Raw genomic sequence first — 20,954 nt, forward strand, 5'->3', positions numbered from 1 at the left:
GTCATGAGAAGCTTCACATTGCTGCTGTTCTAAGGTTGCTTTCTACATCGGGCCTGTTTGCATCACAACAGCACGTGGGAGGTGTTGTATGAGTACAACTCTACTTCTACCTTCCGCACATTGGTTCGTTACAGAGAATTTCAGCACCGTGGACAGAAACACACGTTGTTATTCCTTCGATGCCCACAACAGTAACCAAGTAACTAGTAACCACTAACCTGGTAACCGATAACCTGGTAACCACTAACCTGGTAACCAGTAACTTGGTAACCAGTCACCTGGTAACCAGTAAACCAATAACTAGTGACCTGGTAACTAGTAACTTTGGTAACTGGTCACCTGGTAACTAGTAACCTAGTAACTACCAACCTGGCAACTAGTAACCTGGTAAATGGTTAACTGGTAACCTGTTACCTAGTTACCCGGTAACTAGTAACCAGTAGCACGTACCCGGGGAACGAGCAACCAGTATCCTCTTAACTTATAAACTAATAATTAGTAACGTCAGTAAAAGAGACCGGCGTCCTGCCTGCATCGTTAGTGGATAAGGGCGGCCTCTCGCGAGGACACTGCTCCTCGCAAAACTAAACCACCTCGCTGTACGGACTGGCTGCCTCAATAATGGCGGCCTACACGGTACCCACCGCCGCAATCCTAGCGGGCTCCGTACAACGGCCTGCCTCGAGGACGGCGGCCTGCACCTGCCTGCCAGCCATGGTAAAGGCCACGGGCCCCGTACTGGATGCCTCCTTAGCGGGGGCCTCCGCCGTACGGAAGGTCTCAGTAATGGCGGCCTGCAGCCTACGGGGTGCCTCAATAATGGCGGCATCTCGCGACCACGCTGCGTCTCGCGGTACTCAACACCTCGCTGGACGGACTGCCTGCCTCAATAATGGAGGCCTGCACGGTACCCACTGCCGCAATCCCAGCGGGCTCCGTACAACGGCCTGCCTCGAGGACGACGGCCTCGACCTCCTGGCTACCTCAATAGAGGAAACCTGCAACTGCCTGCCTGCCAGGGTAAAGGCCCCGGGCCCCGTACTGGATGCCTCCTTAGCGGGGGCCTCCGCCGTACGGAAGGTCTCAGTAATGGCGGCCTGCAGCCTACGGCGTGCCTCAACTACGTCGGACTCTCGCGACCACGCTGCGTCTCGCGGGACTCAGCACCTCGTTGTACGGACTGCCTGCCTCAATAATGGCGACCTGCACCGTACCCACTGCCGCAACCAGAGCGGGCTCCGTAGAACCACCTGCCTCGAGGACGGCGGCCTCTGACCTCACTAGAGGCTGCCTGCAGCTACCTGCCTGCCAGAGAAAAGGCCCCGTGCCCAGTACTGGCTGCCTCCTTAGCGGGGGCCTCCGCCGTACGGAGGTCTCAGCTGTCTTCCTGCCACGGTAAACACACCTGCTCCGTACTGGCTGCCTCGTTAGCCTCGATGATTTGGTTGGTTTTTGTTTCTTATTTATTTTTTCTGTGTAGAATATATCCTTGGGATTTCAGGGCAATGCTTAGAGTTCACCGCAATGGACAGAAACTCTCGGCATAGCCTCAGAGGATGGCACAAGATCATTGTTGCAAAGGAATTGGCTGACAGAGTCCTTTGAGGGATGTGTACTGAGTGCATACATAGATGCATACACGTGGACCGTTACAGTATCATCGGTAACTTACTTGAAGGAAATAGAAAAGCGTTTATCCTATTAACACCACAGTATACATCTGCTCAATGCTTACATTCTGATAAATCGCAAAATAAGGAATCCTGTTCTTACAACATTTCTACAAGACTATTTTATCTTTCCTTCTGAAAGATACAGGCATATGTATGGAGCAGAACCCTTTCGGTACGTGAACACATTTCAAAACCGCTGTGGCGCAACAACAAACTATTAACTAGAATGTAAAATTCAGGAAAATATGTGTTTACAAATTATTTACTAGGAGAAAAAAATTGTCAGTTCTAATAACCTTCATGTCCCTAAAGTACCTTGACAAAATAGGCAACAACATATGAATTTACTAAGATACTGGAATGGGCTACTCATTTGGATGCTTCTGAAACACAATCAGACAAATTTACATTTTGCATCCATAATTCATCTTTTGAAAACCAGTTCGCCATTTCAAAATCAAATTCACCTGATACAGTTAAAATGCACCTTTTGCGAAGCAAATTCTATTTTGAAAAAAAAAAAATCTACATTTCAACAGCAAATTCACCTTTTCCAATTCTGACCCTTACCCTCACCCCAACCCCAACCCCAACGCTCACCATGAACCCTCACCCTAAAACACTGACACCTAACCCAGCCCTAGCCCAAGCCCTAGCCTTGAACTCTGACCCTTAACTTCGTTCAAATTTGTATTTTTAAAAGTTAATAGAATCTGTAGCTGGTGTTGATCACTGCTTAGAGCGTCGCCTTGCCACACATACACCCTCCACTCCATACTTTTAAAAAATGGCACCAATGAACATATTAACCAGGGTGGTCGGGTCACCTTAAGGAGAACCTCAGTGCCTTCCTTTGCAGGGCTGGGGTAGGAAGGGGTGCAGAACCCAGAGCCGTGACTTCGGCCCATCCAGGGATGGAATCATTGACGCCATGGACAGCATCGACGATTTTCTGAGTTTTTCTTTTTTTTCTAGGTAGAATTTTTGGTTGTGTTCGCAGAGCTTCGGCTGGAATTTCAGCACCATGGTCAGGGCCACGGCGTGATATTCCTTCAATGACCACAGGAGGGCAGCAAAGGATCATTTTTGCGCAGTCATTACCTGACAGCGTCCTTTGAGCGCTACAGTAATAAGTATGTAGAACCATAGACTTAGACAGTATAATCAGTACCTGACTTGAAGGAAAATATAAACATTTATCCTATAAAACCATTGTGTAAGTCTGCTCTATGTTTACATTCTAATAAATCACAAATTAACCGAGGCTTAGTCTTACCACATTTCTACAGGTTTATTTTATCATTCATTCAGAAAGGGACAGATACAGGAATCAAGCAGAACCCTAATTTACTAATTTACTAGCAGAAAAAAAGTACTCAGTAATAATAACCTAATGTCACAGAAATAACTTGAAAAAATGTGAAGCAACATTGGAATTTACTAACATCCTGAAACGGGCAACTCATTTTGATACTGTTGAAATTCAATCGCACAAATTCACCTTTTACAAAGCAAATTCATCTTCTTTGGATTTTTTACAGACAGAAAGGGAGAGGGATAGAGAGTTACAAACATCGATGAGACAGAAACATTCATCGCCTGACTCCTGCACACCCCCTACTGCGGATGTGCCTGCAACCAAAGTACATGGCCTTCACCGGAATTGAACCTGGGACCCTTTGCTCAGTCCACAGGCCAACGCTCTATCCACTGGGCCAAACCGGTTACGGCAAATTCATCTTCTTTTTAAGTATTTTTTAAAATATATTTTTATTAATTTTCAAGAGAGAGAGAAAGATAGAAACATCAATGATAAGAGACAATCATGGATCGGCTGCCTCCTGCACGCCATACACTTGTACAGTATAATCAGTCAATTACTTCAAGGAAAGTGCATTTATCTTCTACATATTTGATTCTTGCATAGGATCTAAAATAAATTATCCATATGCCACCAGAAGTTCTTAATTAGGCCCTGAGCGTGTATGCATATATACGCATATAAGCAAGCCTACCTTTCCCTGGATTTGTTAAAAAGGTCCCCAACGGACATATCAGGCAGGGTGGCAGAGTCACCTTAAAGGAAACCTGTGCCCAGTAGTTCGGTAGGCCTTCCTTTGCAGGGATGCGGAGGGGAGAGGTGCAAAATCCAGCCTGGCCGATTTTGTTTACTTCCTCCCCCCCCCCAGGGGAATTTTTGGTCAGGATCTCATGACAGACAGTTTCAGTTCCACTGCCCTAAAACCTTGGGCACTGCCCTGACCGGTTTGGCTCAGTGGATAGAGCGTCGGCCTGTGTACTGAAGGGTCCCGGGTTTGATTCCGGTCAACGGCATGTGCCTTGGTTGTACACACGTCCCCAGGAGGGGGTGTGCAGGAGGCAGCAGAACAATATCTATGTTTCTGACTCTGTCACTCTCCCTTCCTCTCCGTAAAAAATCAATTACACAATATTTTAAAAAAATAAAATACAACCTTGGGCACTAGAGGGCAACCACTTTTCCTAGGGGACAAGCCTACTAGGAGGAGACGTTTTCCTTTAGGAGTTGGTGAGCTGGCAGGTGTCCTGCTGCCCCTTTCCTCCACACACTACAAAGGTGCAGCTGTGGGGTCAGTGCCTAGTGAGTGCCCTGAGATCTCGGTGAGACGGAAGTCTCTCTATCAGTGTCAATGACGTATGCAAACATTTGTCTTCTAATCGGACTTGCCTCTGCCTGGTGTGAAAGCAGAGCCAGGGATTTCCGCCTGGAATTAATCTCAGCACCACACACACAGACAACATGGCTCTCATAGAGGCTCCTGTGAAGAAGTTTTGAATAACTTCACTATTTCAATCCCACAGGGCATATGCCCATTCCAACTTGCTGTTTTAGAAACTGAACCCCCAAATCTTCTTACTATACCCTAGTTTTCTACCATTCATTTCCTATATGCAGTGAAAAGGAGACCTAGGATACCCACATTTTATTTGTGTGAAAGATCTGTTCTCTTTCATTGCTTTATTTCACACACACTTACTGACTATGGCTTTTTAACTTTGCTGCATTCAGAAAATTCATGAATGAATAAGCACTGGTTTGTGCTTATATCACTCACGTTTAGACTAGGGAAACTGACACATCAATCCTAGTTTCTTGCATGTGCAATTCAACAGACATGTCTATAACAAGTACTGCAAACAGGCACAGGAGAACATGTTTATTTCCAGTTGTGGTGGCTGGGAATGGTTTGAAATTTTTATTTTCAACACTGAATCAAAGCTGTAGCTGCTGTGCTCACTGGTAAAAGTATAGGCACATCCCTGCAGTGAAAGACTAGATGGAGGGAGAGTGGGAATGTGTGGTAGATTCTATGCAGGAGGGGTGTGATGACAGAGGATGTTTAGAGACAGGATGCTGAGGACAATATGCCGGATGGGTTTGAGCAGAGGAACAATTCTCTCTGAGTCTCTTGTGCAGGAAAACACGGCAGGCAAGGAAGAACTTTCTAGAAGGCAAGCCCTGCCAGGACAAGGCCGGCCCCGCATGCTCTATACTGTCACTGCACACTGTGTGTGGCCTGTGCCCTCTTTATTTGCAGAAAGGCATGTGTGTGTGATTGCCTACACTCCATGCACACTTTCATCATCAGTGGAAAATACAGATTTGAAATAACTTAATGGCAAGGCTAGACTATACCGTTCAGTCGTCCGGAGCACTTGGTCACTTTAATCTCTTAGAGGCTCCTTTGGTTACCATCTTTTTTAAAAAAAGGTCTTCCGATGCAGTATAGAAGGCTTTTCAGTCTGAAAGCTGGTAGTGTATGCTGTTGTTCCTTGAATGGCCACACGATGGCAGCAAAGTATCGTTTTGCTCAGTAATGGGTGGACAGCGTCCTTTCAGGTCTAGTGTATTAACGATATCGTTCCATACACCTGTACGGTATAATCAGTAACTTACTTGAAGCAAAATAGAACCGTTTAGACTATAAAATCACTGCATAAATCTGCTCTATATTTACATTCTAATAAGTCACAAAATAAGAGATGCTTGTTCTTAGCATATTTCTACAGGATTATTTTATCTTTCAGTCTGAAAGAGACATGCATAAGTATCAAGCAGAACTCTTTCAGTTGCAAGAACACGTTCCAAAATCATTGTCATTTTTCTCTTGCTGCTTTGGCTCAGTGGATAGAGCATCGTCCTATGGACTGAAGGGTCCCAGATTCGATTCCGGCCAAGGGCACATGCCTGGGTTGCAGGTTCGATCAGCAGTAGGGGCCGGCAGGAGGCAGCCTATGGATGATTCTCTCTCATGGAGGTTTCTATCTCTCTCCCCCTCTCCCTTCCTCTATGAAATAATGAAAATAAGTATTTTAACAAACTGTTTCAACACCAGAGTATTAACTGGAATATTTTATTCGGAAAAAAAACACATGTTCACAACTAATTTACTATCAGAAATAAAGTACTCAGTAATAACAACCTAATTCCAAAGAAGTAACTTGAAAAAATAGGACGCGATATTGGAATTTACTAAGATCCTGGAAGGGGCGACTCATTTGGATGCTGCTGAAATACAATCAGTCACCACGAACCATATTCAAAGTCACACTCCTGAACCGTCTGCTCCACCACAGTCACAGTCCAGCATATAATCACTCTGACCTCCATAATTTGCTCTTTTTGATCTCGCTGTGTCTCGCGGAATTAACACGTTCTCATGATACCCATTCATTCTCCCGGGACCCTCAATAATGACAGCTTCTCGGGTACCCGCTGCCTAAATAATGGCGGCCTCCCTGAGACTGGCTGCCTCAAGAACGTCCGCCTACAGGATACACATGTTCTCAATGATGGCGGTGGCAGGGGATTAGTGGGTGGGAAATTTGGCAGCGCCCTCCCTCCTTCACTGCCTTTCTCTGTTCTCCCTTCCTCATAGACCAGCTTCCTGCCCTGAAAGCCAGCCCTGCCACTGCGCCTGCGTGGGAAACCGGCGTCGCTCTCTTGACAGTGACCCCACCCGCGTTGCTAAGTAACGATGAGACAGCAAATGCTAAGGGAGCTGGCGTGCCCTCTTGTGATGGGAAGGCGCAGGCGCAGGCTGGGACCAGGGCTCCTGTGCAGGCTGGGAGCTGTGGATGGACACAGACAAGGAAAGATAAATAGGAGAAAGGAAGGAGAAAGAAGAAAGGAAGAAGGAAGGAAGAGGGAACAGAAGAATGGTTGGGGCTCCCAAGAGTGAAGAAAACTTAGGCTGGGCAGGCTGACAAAGCAAGAGCAGATGCTCAGTGATAGTAACCCTCCTGAGATTGGCCCTGAGACTGACCCAAATGGGGGCTTTCTTTCTTTTTTAATTATTGTATAGAGGGAGAGAAATCTTCTAACTTTTGATATGTCGTATTTTCATTTCAAGATATTTTCTAATTTTCTTTGACTCATTGGTTGTTTAATAGTATGATTTTTATTTCAACAATACAGGCCCGGTGCATGAAATTCGTGCACAGGGGCGGGGGTGGCGGTCCTCTCAGCACAGCCTGCACCCTCTCCGATCTGGGATCCCTCTCACAATCCGGGAACACTGGCTCCTAACTGCTCACCTGCCTGCCTGCCTGATTGCCCTAACTGCCCCCCTGATGGCCTGGTACCCCACCCCACCAGACTGGTTGCCCCTATCTGCCCCACCCCCACATTAGCCTGGTGGCCCCTAACTGCCCCACCCCCGCGCATTGGCCTGCTCGCCCCCAACTGCCCCCCCTCACTGACCTGGTCGCCAATAAATTCCCACCCACCCCCCCGTTGGCTTGGTTGCCCCTTACTCCCCCCCCCCTGCCAGCCTGGTTGCCCCCAACTGCCCCCCCCTGCACACCTGGTCGACCACAACTGCCCCCCTCCCCTGCAGGCCTGGTCGCACCATGCAGCCTGCTGCTCCATCACTTACCCCCCTGCCGGACTGGTCACTCCACAGCCTAGTTATCCTTTCGGTTGCAATGGTCGCTTAGGATTTTATTATTATAGATATTTGAGAATTTTCCCTCACAAACAAACCCTCACTTTTATGGTCAAATGACTTATAACTAAATATGGAAATTGTTAGGTCTGATCAAATAATTGAATCTGTACCCCCTCTCCTGGGAAATGACCTTTGGGGCACTTCACAATCAACATTCTACTTGCTTAGACCACATTCCACTTGCTAAGACCATTATCTCTCCCCTCTGGAATTTCCCAGAATATGGACCTGCACAGAGAATTCTCCTCCCAGATAAAGCCCGCCTAGAGTCCTTTAAAAACCTCTGGCTCCCCATTTTTGGGTATTGGAGCCATCGGGGGCTCCTGCGCTCCTCCTTTGCGACCTTAACAGAAATAGAGTACCTGAACATTAGTTTACAAAAATTGGTGATCTGATCATTCGACATGCCTGCCAGATCCAAGTGTGGTTCTAATGCTTGCTCTGTCCCTTAAAACTGTTTTTTGCCTTTTGCTGTGACTTGTAATATTTAAAGACAGTTATTTCATATACTGGTGAAAGAACTTGTGGTAACTGTCCTTCGGTGATGAGGCAGTAAGGTAGGGGGAGGAGAATCACTTCTTACTCCTTTAACTTTTTATTAGACTCGCTCCCTCCATTCACCTTTTCCACTTGATGTATAGTTTCATGGACATCTCAGAGTTTTTTATTTCCAGTTCAAAGTCAGGCTTTCTTCTCTCAGCCATTCCCACAAGCCTGAGCACAGGTCCCGGCTCAAAAGGGGGTTGTTAGGAAGTAGCTGGGTGATCACTGCAGGGACCCGTGGGAGTCTCTGGCGGAGGGGACTGCTCCATCCAGGTACTCGCCGCCGACCGCGCTATGGCCGTGGCACGCAGGTGTGAGCACTCTCGGGGTCCTCCAAAGTCCCTTCCGCAGCTCATCAAACGCACCTCCGGGACCCCATATAGGCTCGAGACAGGGGGCGGCCCCCCAATCCTGCATCCTTCCCGGGAGCACATTCGGCAATGGGAGCAGAGCAGATTCCCTTTCAGCCCCGGCGCAAGGCGCGCGGTGGCCGGGAGGGAGGAGCGCCAGGAGGAAGGGGCCGAGCCGGGAGAGCCCCCGCCCCGGGAGGAAGGGGAGGAGGCGGGTGTTTCCTGGCGCATTCCCGGCCCGCCCGAGTGACTCACTCCGGCTGGAAACTCCCAGGCCCGCCCGGGACCCCCGAGCCGCCGCCGCTGCGGACCCAGGTTAGGACCCATGCCGCCCCGCCTCGCGGCCCTGCGGATTCCAGGCAGCCCTCGGAACTGCCACAGGCGCCCCACCGGCGGCCAGGACTTGGCCTCCGGCGACGCGGCCTCCCCCGCCGCACGGCCTCGGGGACCCGCCCTGGATCCCGCGATCGCGCGGCTCCGCGCCGCGGCACTCCCGCTGGGAGGGCATGTCCGCGAGTCGCGGTGATTGTTGGGGAGAAGGGAGCGGACAGCTCGCACTCGGAGGGCAGAGGGCGGGTACGGCCCAGCGGAAGCGCGCTGCGGGCTCCGGGGTGACCTGGGCTTTGTTGAGCGCGAGGATGGGGTGCAGCGCCGCCCGCACAGTTCTGCGGGGTTCGGGGTGAGCACGGGTGCGTGCGGCGCTCGCAGAGGGTAGAGAGAGAGAAGTGGAGAGCGATTGGGAAACGGGCTTGGGAAGCGTTTTGTAGGCAGAATGGCGTCCGGGCCTCCTGTCCCGCGTTGTCCAAAGGGCACGGGCCGCGGGGCGGCTGCCCCCCCGGAAATGCAGGACCCGTGCTTCGGGGGGCGACCGAGACTCAGCGGCGGTTCCTTTCCAGCGGGACAGGCCCCAGGGCACGGGACATAGTCTCGCTGCGGCCTCGAGGGCCCGGTAGCGTGTCTGGCCCATTTCGTCACGCCACTGCCTGATGGATCCGTGATTGGAGCCGCAGGGACTGGAGCTCAGGTCGCTGTTCGTGGCCACTCGTCGCCCCCGCGGAGCAGCGCGGCCCTGGCACTGAGCGGGCCTGTCCAGGCGCGCGGCCCCTGTGTCTGCAGGTCCTTCGTGGCTTCGGTGTGGACAGCAGGTCTGCAGGCACGGACCGAGCCCAAAGAAAGAGTCCGTTTTCGGTCACGTGGGCCCCGGCCGGTCTCCGTTTGCAGGAGTCCACCTCTCGGGGGCGGTGCGGGCGGTAAGGGGGAGTTGCTTTGGGAAATGCTTCCTGAGCTCAGGCATCTGTTTGTGATGACAGACCGCTCGCTGAAGGAAATTTACTCCCCAAGTGTTTTCTGTGTGTGTGTTTATATGAATTTTAAAAATTTACATATAGTCAAACTCACTTTTGGGTGTACATTTCAGCGAGTTTTTTAAAAATATATTTTATTGATTTTTCACAGAAAAGAAGGGAGAGGGAGAGAGAATTAGAAACATCGATCACCTGCCAAAACCGGTGTGGCTCAGTGGATAGAGCGTCAGCCTGCGGACTGAAAGGTCCCAGGTTCGATTCCGGTCAAGGGCATGTACCTGGGTTGCGGGCACATCCCCAGTAGGGGGTGTGCAAGAGGCAGCTGATGGATGTTTCTCTCTCATCGATGTTTCTAACTCTCTATCCCTCTTCCTTCCTCTCTGTAAAATATCAATAAAATATATTTTTAAAAAAAAAGAAAGAGCCGAAACCGGTTTGGCTCAGTGGATAGAGCGTCGGCCTGCGGACTGAAGGGTCCCGGGTTCGATTCCGGTCAAGGGCATGTACCTTAGTTGCGGGCACATCCTCAGTGGGAGGTGTGCAGGAGGCAGCTAATCGATGTTTCTCTCTCATCGATGTTTCTAGCTCTCTATCCCTCTCCCTTCCTCTCTGTGAAATATCAATAAAATATATTTAAAAAAAAAAAAAAAGAAAGAAAAAAGAAACATTGATCACCTGCCTCCTGCACAACCCCTACTGGGAATGTGCCGGTAACCAAGGTACATGCTCTTGACCGGAATCAGGCCGAGGCTCTACCCACTGAGCCAAACCGATTAGGGCTTTTTCAGCGAATTTTGACACATGCGTACTCTTGTGGCTGGCCCAACCATCAAAATGCAGAACAGCGCCATCACCCCAAGTTCCTTCCTGCTGTCCTTTGTAGGCATCCCCTCCCCCGTTTCTAACTCCCTCAGCCGCGGAGCTGTTCCCCATTCCTACAGTTTTGAATGGCCATGTGGTCTTCAGTCTAGTCTGCCTTAGTTCACGGAGCACGGTGCACTTAGGCTCTTCCATTTTGCCCATGAGGGGTGCAGACACAAAGGTCTGAAAAGTGTATCTAGGTCACAACCTGAAAAATTCAAATGCTATTTTTAAGTCATGAGAAAAATTTCAGAAATCCAGCTCATCAGGAAATGTACAAGTACGGTACCCAAGCACAAGCCCTTCCGTCGTACATGCCTGTTCTGTGCACACACACTCATGGTTTCCTTTGTGTGTTATTTTGGGAACGAGGAGCTTGTAGTGCACGTATCGTCATGCCTTTTCACTTGCTCATCCTGCCTCACTTCCACCAAGATCTTGGAGATCTTTGCACGCTGGCGTATTCTTGGAAGGCCCCGGCCTTGCTCGGGGCCCACGCATTGGTGGGTTCCCCTGTGGGCCAGGGTTCCCTCTACCCTCTCACTGTGTGACTGTCCCTGTCCTGGCTTTTGATCTGGCTTCACACACACCAGCTTCTAGAGAGGTCAGGACTGCACAGGCCACATGGCACGTCAGGCAGTCCCCCTTCTGCTGGGAGGCTGGTCGGTAGGCACTCTAAGATGGGACCGCCACGTGAGGTGTGTTCTACAGAGAACACCGCCTGGTCGGTGTGGCTCACTGGTTGAGGGTTGACCTATGAACCAGGAGGCTGCCCGCTTTGAGGCTCCTGCATGCACACTGGGCTCCGCGCTGGCCCTGCAGGGCATTGGCCGAGCCCACGGGCGCTGTGCTCTCACTGCAGAGTGTGTGGAACAGGAAGTTGTGATGATAGAAGGAAGTTGGTAATGAAAGAAAAAAGGCTGTGTTTTCCCCAAAATACCAGGTAGATTGAAAAGTACTTGCTACATTTTAAGTTGGAAGCATGCGGAACAGATCGGCATTGTCAGGAGGGTTCTCTGAATGCCAGTAAGGTCCCTGTGGTCCCGCTGGGTTCCTGCCTGGGCTCCTGCTGACTCACCGTCAGGGACGAGAATGCTTGCAGGCGCCTGCTCCTGCGGGCTTCCTTCTCCTTTCTGTCTCAGTGTCCGCCGCTGTGGTTTGAAGCTTCTTGCTAGATGCATCCACAGTGAGCATGGCCAGTGGCCAGTGACTGATCAGACATAGCCCAGGGAGTAAGAGCTGCTCCCTGTGTCCCGGCCAGCCCAGAGACGCAGTCAGCGGGAGGCAGGCTGCAGTGTGCCGAGTCCTGCCCCTGCAGCTAACACACGTGCTTAGATGACATCCAGCTCTACGTCGGTGCTGCTCCACGCAGCCTTGGGGCTGTGCTCGGCTGACATCCCCTCCCTGTGTCCCTCCACCCCAACCCTCGCCTTAGCCGTCCCTGTCGGCTGACCCTGTGCTTGGAGTCCTAGCGTGTAACCTGCTTGCAGGAATGTCCGACCCTCCCAAAGAGCCCTCTAAAGACAGCGACCCAAGGTGGGAAGGCCAGGAATTGAAACCATGTGTGGTGACCCATGTACCTTCATCGTGACTCCCTTGCTGATGAGCCCTGACCAGGACAGTCAGGTGCCCTGCCCTTCCTTCCACACAGCATAGGTTGCTTCGTGTTGTGTTCTAGGCCACGATGGCGGCCCAGGTGACACTGGAGGACGCGCTGTCCAACGTGGACCTCCTGGAAGAGCTGCCTCTGCCGGACCAACAGCCCTGCATCGAGCCCCCACCATCCTCCCTGCTCTACCAGGTGGGTGCCGGTGGCCGCCGGCAGGCCACCTGTGACGCTGGCCTCCTGGGATGCGGACCTCCCAGTAATAATCTTTCTCTTCCTTTCAGCCAAATTTCAACACTAACTTTGAGGACAGAAATGCATTTGTCACCGGTATTGCAAGATACATTGAACAAGCGACCGTGCATTCTGGCATGGTAATTCCCGCGCCACTCCCCCACCCCCCCCGCAATGACACATCCGAGCGGTAGCTATCCCCTTTTTTGTATGATCCTGAAAGGGTGCTTGCTGAGGAAGAGGAGAAGAGTGAATGAAATGCCTTCTTTCTTGTTTTTTAAAAAGCCTTTATTTTTCTTTTTGTCATCGACGGCCCAGACAGAATTTTGAGGAAGCCCATTTTCTCTCCCTCTCATATACCTGCACGCATGCACCCCCTTGTGATACACATTGTGTAAATGAAGTGCATTTTTATAATTATGTATTTTTATGACTTCACATTTTATAAACGTCCATAATGTAACTTTTTTTATCCTCACGTGCTGACGTATTCATTCATTTTTAGAGAGAGAGAGGTGAGAGAGTAACATTGATGGACTGCCTCTCTTAGGCTCCCTGGCCGGGGATCCAACCCACAACCTGGGTATGTGCCCTGACTGGGAATCGAACCCGTGACCTTTGGGTGTAGGGAGGAGCGGTGTGGTCGTCATGGCCACACCACTGCGTCAGTGACACCAGCCTCCCAACAGCTGTCTCCTGCCGAGCAGGACGCTCCTGGTGCGTGTCTGCGAAAGGCAGGTTATTCCAGGAGCTCTGAGCCAGGTGGCACCTCCGGTGCTGGGGTTGCTCCCCTGCGAGCCTCACATGTGCCATGCGCCCCTTGCAGAATGAGATGCTGGAAGAGGGCCAGGAGTACGCTGTCATGCTGTATACCTGGAGGAGCTGCTCTCGGGCCATCCCACAGGTACCCTGCTGTTTGGACACCCCAGCAGGCCACGCCCCCTCTCCAACCCCGCCCAACAAGGCCACGCCCCTTAGCAGTTCCACCCAGCTCAGCAACGCGGTGCCCCCAACCTGCACAGCCCAGCCCCGCCTGAATTCTACCCGTGAGAAGTCAGAGACCCCCAGCGCTAGCAGCGCCTTCCCTCCCTCATTTCTGGCTGGTTGAAGCCTTACTTTTGTAATACCTGTTTATTCCCAGGTGAAGTGTAATGAGCAGCCTAACAGAGTGGAAATTTACGAGAAAACCGTGGAGGTCCTTGAGCCTGAGGTCACAAAACTGATGAATTTTATGTACTTCCAGGTAAGACAGCGGAATGATCCTAGGCTTTAGCCCACGGGCCAGGACGATGCCACTGTCATTGTCCCCATGAACCCAGTAAAGCACCTGCGTGTGAATCACAGCAACCACGACGCTTCAGGGACAGAAGGGAACTAAGCCTCGGGCAGGGGAACGTGTGGCCTGCTATTTCAGAAGAAGCACTTTCCTGACCCCCCTCTTTCTGTGCTCAGAGAAACGCCATCGAGCGTTTTTGTGGGGAGGTGCGGCGCCTGTGCCACGCGGAGCGGAGGAAGGACTTCGTGTCCGAGGCCTACCTGGTCACGCTGGGCAAGTTCATCAACATGTTCGCAGTGCTGGACGAGCTGAAGAACATGAAGTGCAGCGTCAAGAACGACCACTCGGCCTACAAGAGGTGAGCCTTGCCCTGCGCCTGAGCCCCGCGGAGAGCGCCCGGGAGTAGCTGGTGAGCTGTGCTTCCTGCACGCAGTGGGTGTGCATCCAGGTGTGCGGAAGTTACTGCCGCTGGCTGACGGTGGTTACTGGCCAGGCCTAAGTCTGTGTTGTTGTTTGTGAATCCTCACCTGAGTGTATTTTTCCATTGATTTTTAGACAGAGCGCAAGGGAGGAAGGAGAGAGAAACATTGATGTGAGAGAGACACATCGATTGGTTGTCTCCTTCATGCTCCCTGACCAGGGCCAGGGATTGTGCCTGGAACCGAGCTATGTCTGTGCCCTTGACTCACATGTTTGTTGAGTGCTCAGCACCCTTGGAAGACAGAAGCACACAAGACCATTTCCTGCTCACAGAGCCTTGGGGTCACTACACGGGCGCTTGGTGAGGGACGGGTGGGATCTGCAGCCTGAGGATGCCATCCCAGCAGTGGGTGGAGCTGGCCCGTGGACTGGAACAGTGTGGTCACGTGGAGCTTCCCGGTTTCCCAAACCCGCTCTCCTCCAGGGCGGTTTTCTTTTTGAATGTGGAGAAGATAATTGGAAAAGGCGGGCATGGCGTGGCGTGTGCTTCTGGAACACTGTGTGGGTGGCTGGTGGCAAGGAGAGGGAGGGAGGCGGTCAGAGCAGAGCCAGCTGTCTATGAACAGACTTTCTCTAGTCTGCTAACGTCAGGGCTGGTTAGAATAAGATGATAAGATGCTGGCTGATGTTCCCTCTTGCCACACAAAGAACCTCAGCTATAAAATTCAATTGGAAGAGTTTTTACTTTGCATCTGAATGGACTGTAGTTACATTGCCTCTGAAATCATGCGACTGCTGCTGTGACTTTAAATTGACATTGACATCGGATGGGGCGCATCATCGATTAGCTTCCTCCTCACCCCCACCGCTGGGGATCGAGCCAACAACCCGGGCACGTGCCCTGACCGGGAATCCAACTGTGACCTCCTGGTTGATGGGTCCACCCTCAACCACTGAGCCGCCCCAGCTGGACTCTTCTTCTTTTGAATCATGAAGCATGTTAGCTGATTAACATTTCTTTTCTCCTGCTTACACAGGGCTGCTCAGTTTCTGCGGAAAATGGCAGACCCGCAGTCCATCCAGGAGTCACAGAACCTGTCCATGTTCCTGGCCAACCACAACAAGATCACACAGGTGAGGCTCGAGCTCTCCGGCTCTGGCTGATGGGGTGCCTGGCTGGGGTTCCGGGGGCCAGAGGACCTGGAGCACCTGGTGGCATGGGGCTCCCCTCTTCCAGTCTCTACAGCAACAGCTTGAAGTCATTTCTGGCTACGAAGAGCTCCTGGCCGACATCGTGAACCTGTGTGTGGATTACTACGAGAACAGGATGTACCTGACGCCCAGCGAGAAACACATGCTGCTCAAAGTACGCGGGTGGGGATGGCTGTCACGGGCCTCGCAGCGGGAGGGGCACAGGAGGGAGGGACGGCCAGGGTCTGGCCAACAGGCTGTGCTTTGCCTGTGATCCTTTCATCAACCTTTTTTTGGTATATATATATTTTTGTTCATTTCAGAGAGGAAGGTAAAGGGAGAGTAAAACATCAATAATGAGAGAATCATTGATCAACTCCCTCCTGCACACCCCTACTGGGAATCAAGCCTGCAACCTGGGCATGTGCCCTGAACAGGAATGGAACTGTGACCTCATGGTTCCTAGGTCGACACTCAACCACTGGGCCAGGGCTAAAAGGGCTTTTCTGGAGAAAGAGTCAAGTATCATCTCTGGAGGTGCTTATGGGTAATCAACCTTGTGGGTCTGAGCTTCCTGTGCCATTTTGTGCTTTTTCAGGTCATGGGATTTGGTCTGTACTTGATGGATGGGAGTGTCAGCAACATCTATAAACTAGACGCCAAGAAAAGAATAAACTTGTCCAAAATCGACAAGTTTTTCAAGGTGAGTGAGTGACATTTCTGTAGACGTGTGACCGTGAGGGGTCCTGGGACTTTGTGCCTGCTCCCTCCCCTCCTCCCCACACAGGCTCTGTCGGGCTGTGGTCCCGAATGAAGGGGACCAAGGGGACCGTGCCTTGCGTCCCTTGTCTGGCTGGTCACTCGGTTAGACTTGTCACCGTGGGCGCCCACAGTGGCAGTCCTTAGGCTTCATCGTGGGGTCGCAGGCCACCGGATGGTCACACCACCGTCTGTGCATCCATTCTGTCGTGATGGGCATGAGGTGGTTTCTGGGTTCTCGCTGGTGTGCACAGGGCTGCTCACATTTAGGGCTCGTCTGCACACTTCTGTTGGACGCTAGCCCAGGGATGGGATTGGGGTCACGAGCATAAAGGTTTTCAGTGTTTGTAGACACGGCCTCACCATTTTCCATGGGCCTGCCCTCTTTGGCAGTGAGTGAGCGTACCCCTCGTTCCACTTCCTCGCCAGCACCTTTGCGGGGGGGCATCCTGAAGGGTGGGCGTGCCGTTGCGCTTGTTGGGCCCCTGATGCCTTAGCCCGGTGGTCAGCAAACTGCGGCTCGCGAGCCGCATGTGGCTCTTTGGCCCCTTGAGTTTTTAGCAAAGGCCAGCTTAGGAGTACTCTAATTAAGTTAATAACAATGTACCTACCTATATAGTTTAAGTTTAAAAAATTTGACTCTCCAAAGAAATTTCAATCGTTGTACGGTTGATATTTGGCTCGGTTGACTAATGACTTTGCCAACCACTGCCTTTGCCGTTTGTGTGTTTTATGAAGCGTCACTTGACTTCTCTTGGTTTTCCCCTGTGGATTTGTTTCCGCACATATTCTAGGTGCATGTGCCCCAAAATGCAGCCATTCCCCTACATGGCTCCTTTCACTTCCTTAAAGGTGTCCTGTGATGAATAGAGGTTCTCCATTTTATTGTAATCCAATGTGTCCATCTTTAATGTCTACTTTAGGAAATGTTTCCATACAGCAGGCTCGTGGGATTTTCTTGTGTTAGCTTTTGGACACATCCCTCTCCTTTTCCATCTGGACCTATAGTTTCCCTTGGAACTGGTCTCTGTACGGCATGAGGTAGGGGTTCGCATTCTTCTCTGTCTCTCCCTCATTGTGATTAGTTTTGTTTTTATTTTTTAATATATTTTATTGATTTTTTTACAGAAAATGGGAGAGGGAGAGAGAGTTAGAAACATCAATGAGAGAGAGACATCTATCAGCTACCTCCTGCACGCCCCCACTGGGGATGTGCCCACAACCAAGGTACATGCCCTTGACCAGAATCGAACCTGGGACCCTTGAGTCCACAGGCCAACGCTCTATCCACTGAGAAAAACAGTTAGGGCTATTTTTTGTTTTGTTTTGCTTTTTTAATAATATTTTTATTGATTTCAGAGAGGAAGGGAGAAGGGAGTGATAGAAAAATCAATGATGAGAGAGAATCATTGATCCGTTGCCTCCTGCAAGCCCCCTACTGGGGATCGAGCCCGCAACCCAGTGCCCTTGACTGGAATTGAACCTGGGACCTTTCAGTCAACAGGCTGATGCTCTGTCCACTGAGCCAAACCAGCTAGGGCTCATTGTGATTCTTTTAATATCTTAAAAGAGATTTTAGAGAGAGAAGAAGGGAGAGTGAGAGAGAGATAGAAACATCAATGATGAGAAAGAATCGAGCCTGCAACCCAGGCATGTGCCCTGCTGGGAATCGAACCTGCGACCCTTTTATGCATGGAACCACGCTCAACCAACTGAGCCGCACCGGCCAGGGCTAGGGGTTGACATTCTTGGATTTTTTTCTCCATATGGAGATCTAGCTGACCTGTCCTTTCATTGCAGAGACTATCTTTTCCCACATTATTCTGTGTTTGGTGGGTCATAAACCAGGTGTCTGTCTGTCTGTGGCTCTGTCTTAGGTCCTCTGTCCTGCCCCACTGGTCTCCATCCATGCTCCAAGGCCACACTGTCCTAGTGGCTGTGGCTTCCCAGTAGAGTAGGTCTGCTCACCAGGAAGTCTTCACTTATGTTCTTCAAGATTGTCGTGCGTATCATCCCTTCACCTTTCAAAATGCATTTTAGACCTGGCTTGTGATCACTCACCACTCGTAAACCACCTTCGTCTTGGGATATTGTTGGGGTTCCATTGCATGTATAGATTAATTTAGGGAGAATGGACTTTGTTAAAATACCAAGTCTTCCACTACGTGAACCTGATATATGTCTCCATTCACTTAAAACTTTAAATGTTCTCCAGAATTTTTGGCAGTATTTTTGATTAGAGGTATTGTCTATATTTTGTTTAATGTATTCATACATTTTTTAAAAATTTTTGAATGCTTTGGCAAATTCGCTCCTTAAATTTTCATTTTCTAGTTGTTGCTAGTATGTACAAATGCAGTTGAACTTTTTATGGCCATGGACCAAGCCAAAGTCAGGTTAATTTCCATATTTAAAATAGTTTAAATGATTTTACGAATGTTGGTACTTGTATTTTGTTCTTGAAGTGAATGTAGAAGTTGTTCACCACTTTTTTTGCACTAAATGATTTGCAGAGAATGCTTTTAACCATCAATGATTAATGTCATTATTCATTCACATAATTATACATTTGGTCAGTAAAGGTACATGATGACCCTATTTTTTTTCTTTGAATACAGCAGCTCCAGGTGGTTCCACTGTTCGGGGACATGCAAATAGAACTAGCAAGATACATCAAGACCAGCGCGCACTATGAGGAAAACAAATCTCGGTACAAGCGTGAGCTGCCCCGTTAGAATGTTCTGACATGTTCCTATTGTCGTTGTTTTGTGTGGCTTTTTTTTTAAGAGAGAGGGAGGGAAAGAAACATTGACGTCAGAAAGGAACATCTATCAGCTGCCTGCCCTATATACACCAACTGGGGATCAAACCCACAACTCAGGATATGTTTTCCATTGCAGGGAGGGATAGAGGGAGAGATAGAAAGAGAGAGAGAGACCTATATGAGATAGACACATCAACTGGTTACCTCTCGAATGCCCCCCAATTGGGCCTGGGATTAAACCTGCAGCCTAGGTACCTGCCCATGACCAGGAATTGAACCCACAACCATTTGGGATGCAGGCCGGTGCTCTGACCATTGATGCACATGGGCCAGGGCTCATTGGACCTTTCCATCACAGGGCACATTCGGCATGACTTTGCATTGTTTTCCGTATGCAGCCTGGGGGTTAGAGAATCATGTCCTTCACAAAGGGGACCCCCTAACGTGGCCAGCACCCAACTGGCACCACACACAGCTGTCACACGTGACTCACTGTATTCCCTGTGCTACACTTGTCGGGAAGCAGTTTGGTGACGAAGGAGAAATTAAGACGACTTTTTAGAAAAAAGGCAGAAGGGGAGCAGGCGCCCGTCCGGTGACCCGCTCCCCTCCCGCCAGGTGGACGTGCACGTCTTCCAGCAGCAGCCCCCAGTACAACATCTGCGAGCAGATGATCCAGATCCGCGAGGACCACATGCGCTTCATCTCTGAACTGGCGCGCTACAGCAACAGCGAGGTCGGCAGGCCAGCCTGTGGGTCATACTGTGAATGCAAGACCACCTCAGCTACAGCCATCATGGGGCTTAAAAAAACTAGTTTATCACTCGCAGACCTGCAGGGTAAAGGGCCCTGGGGGTCAAACACGAGGCAGAGAGAGCGGCCAGGAGGGGCTGTGGGGCGTAGGGTTTAGCACAGGGGTGGGCAAACGTTTTGACTCGAGGGCCACAGTGGGTTCTTAAACTGGACCGGAGGGCCGGAACAAAAGCATGGATGGAGTGTTTGTGTGAACTAATATAAATTCAAAGGAAAGGAGCGGAGGGGAGAGCAAGAGAACCGGATAGAACAGCCGGATCTGGCCCGCAGGCCGTAGTTTGCCCAAGGCTGCAGCAAGTACCCTCTTCATCAGGGAAGATCACCCCCTACTGGGGACTTAAGGGGTTTAGGACAGCAGGTAAGGGCAGGGGCAGTGAAGAGTGTGGGGGGTCAGCCAGGACTTTCCCTACAGGCACTCGACTTGCCCTTTGCTTGTGTAGCTGCAGCGTGTTTATTAATGATAGATATCTTGTTTGTTTGTGTGTTAATCCTCATCCAAGAATATTTTTTCCACCCACTTTTAGAGGGAGTGGGGGCGGGGGAGAAAGAGAGAGAAACATCGATGTGCGAGAGACACATTGGACACATTGATTGGCTGCGTTCCGCATGTGCCCTGAGGGGGGCGCTGGGGATGGAACCTGCAACTCAGGCACGCGCCCTTGACCGGGAATCAAACCCTGGACCCTTCAGTGCTCAGGCTGAGGCTCTAACCACTGAGAAGCACTAGCAGGGCCCAAATGAATCGTGTGCCCCATCAGGTCACACTTCTGGGCCAGTGCCCTTGGGGGTGGTCCCTAGAGCAGGTCTGATGGGACGGGGAGACTCAGGGCCAGATTTCCAGATTTGGGACGACTTTTCAATGCTCCTATGATGCTCCAGGTTGTCACAGGCTCTGGCCGCCAGGAGGCCCAGAAGACAGACGCCGAGTACCGGAAGCTCTTCGACCTGGCGCTGCAGGGCCTGCAGCTGCTGTCCCAGTGGAGCGCGCACGTCATGGAAGTGGTAGGTGCCCTCGCTCGCTTGCAAGGAGGCGGGAACAGAGGGAATCTGGAGAGCGTCCTCCCCTCCCCACCCCCCAGACTCATCAAGAAATGGACTAACTGGTTTGGCTCAGTGGATAGACTGTCAGCCTGCGGACTAGGGGGTCCCGGGTTCGATTCTGGTCAAGGG

General features: G+C 50.8%; 1 protein-coding gene across 3 annotated transcripts in view; it reads left to right on the plus strand.

The window, feature by feature from the left end:
- Positions 1-8,529: 8,529 nt before the first annotated feature.
- Positions 8,530-20,954, plus strand: part of CYFIP1 (cytoplasmic FMR1 interacting protein 1) — a 32,809-nt gene continuing 20,384 nt past the window's right edge. The window contains exons 1-12 of one of the 3 annotated variants that reach the window (XM_080651763.1): positions 8,530-8,871; positions 12,400-12,522; positions 12,612-12,701; positions 13,388-13,465; positions 13,703-13,804; positions 14,014-14,195; positions 15,295-15,391; positions 15,495-15,623; positions 16,047-16,151; positions 18,826-18,917; positions 19,590-19,707; positions 20,664-20,786. In XM_080651763.1, coding sequence (XP_080507889.1) covers positions 8,647-8,871; positions 12,400-12,522; positions 12,612-12,701; positions 13,388-13,465; positions 13,703-13,804; positions 14,014-14,195; positions 15,295-15,391; positions 15,495-15,623; positions 16,047-16,151; positions 18,826-18,917; positions 19,590-19,707; positions 20,664-20,786 — 1,464 coding nt within the window. In that variant the 5' untranslated portion in view covers positions 8,530-8,646. The remainder of the gene's footprint in view (positions 8,872-12,399; positions 12,523-12,611; positions 12,702-13,387; positions 13,466-13,702; positions 13,805-14,013; positions 14,196-15,294; positions 15,392-15,494; positions 15,624-16,046; positions 16,152-18,825; positions 18,918-19,589; positions 19,708-20,663; positions 20,787-20,954) is intronic. The other 2 variants (XM_080651761.1, XM_080651762.1) reach the window with 2 other exon arrangements.

This window comes from Plecotus auritus (assembly GCF_963455305.1).
Source record: "Plecotus auritus genome assembly, chromosome: 15".
In the NCBI taxonomy this organism is placed as follows: domain Eukaryota; kingdom Metazoa; phylum Chordata; class Mammalia; order Chiroptera; family Vespertilionidae; genus Plecotus; species Plecotus auritus.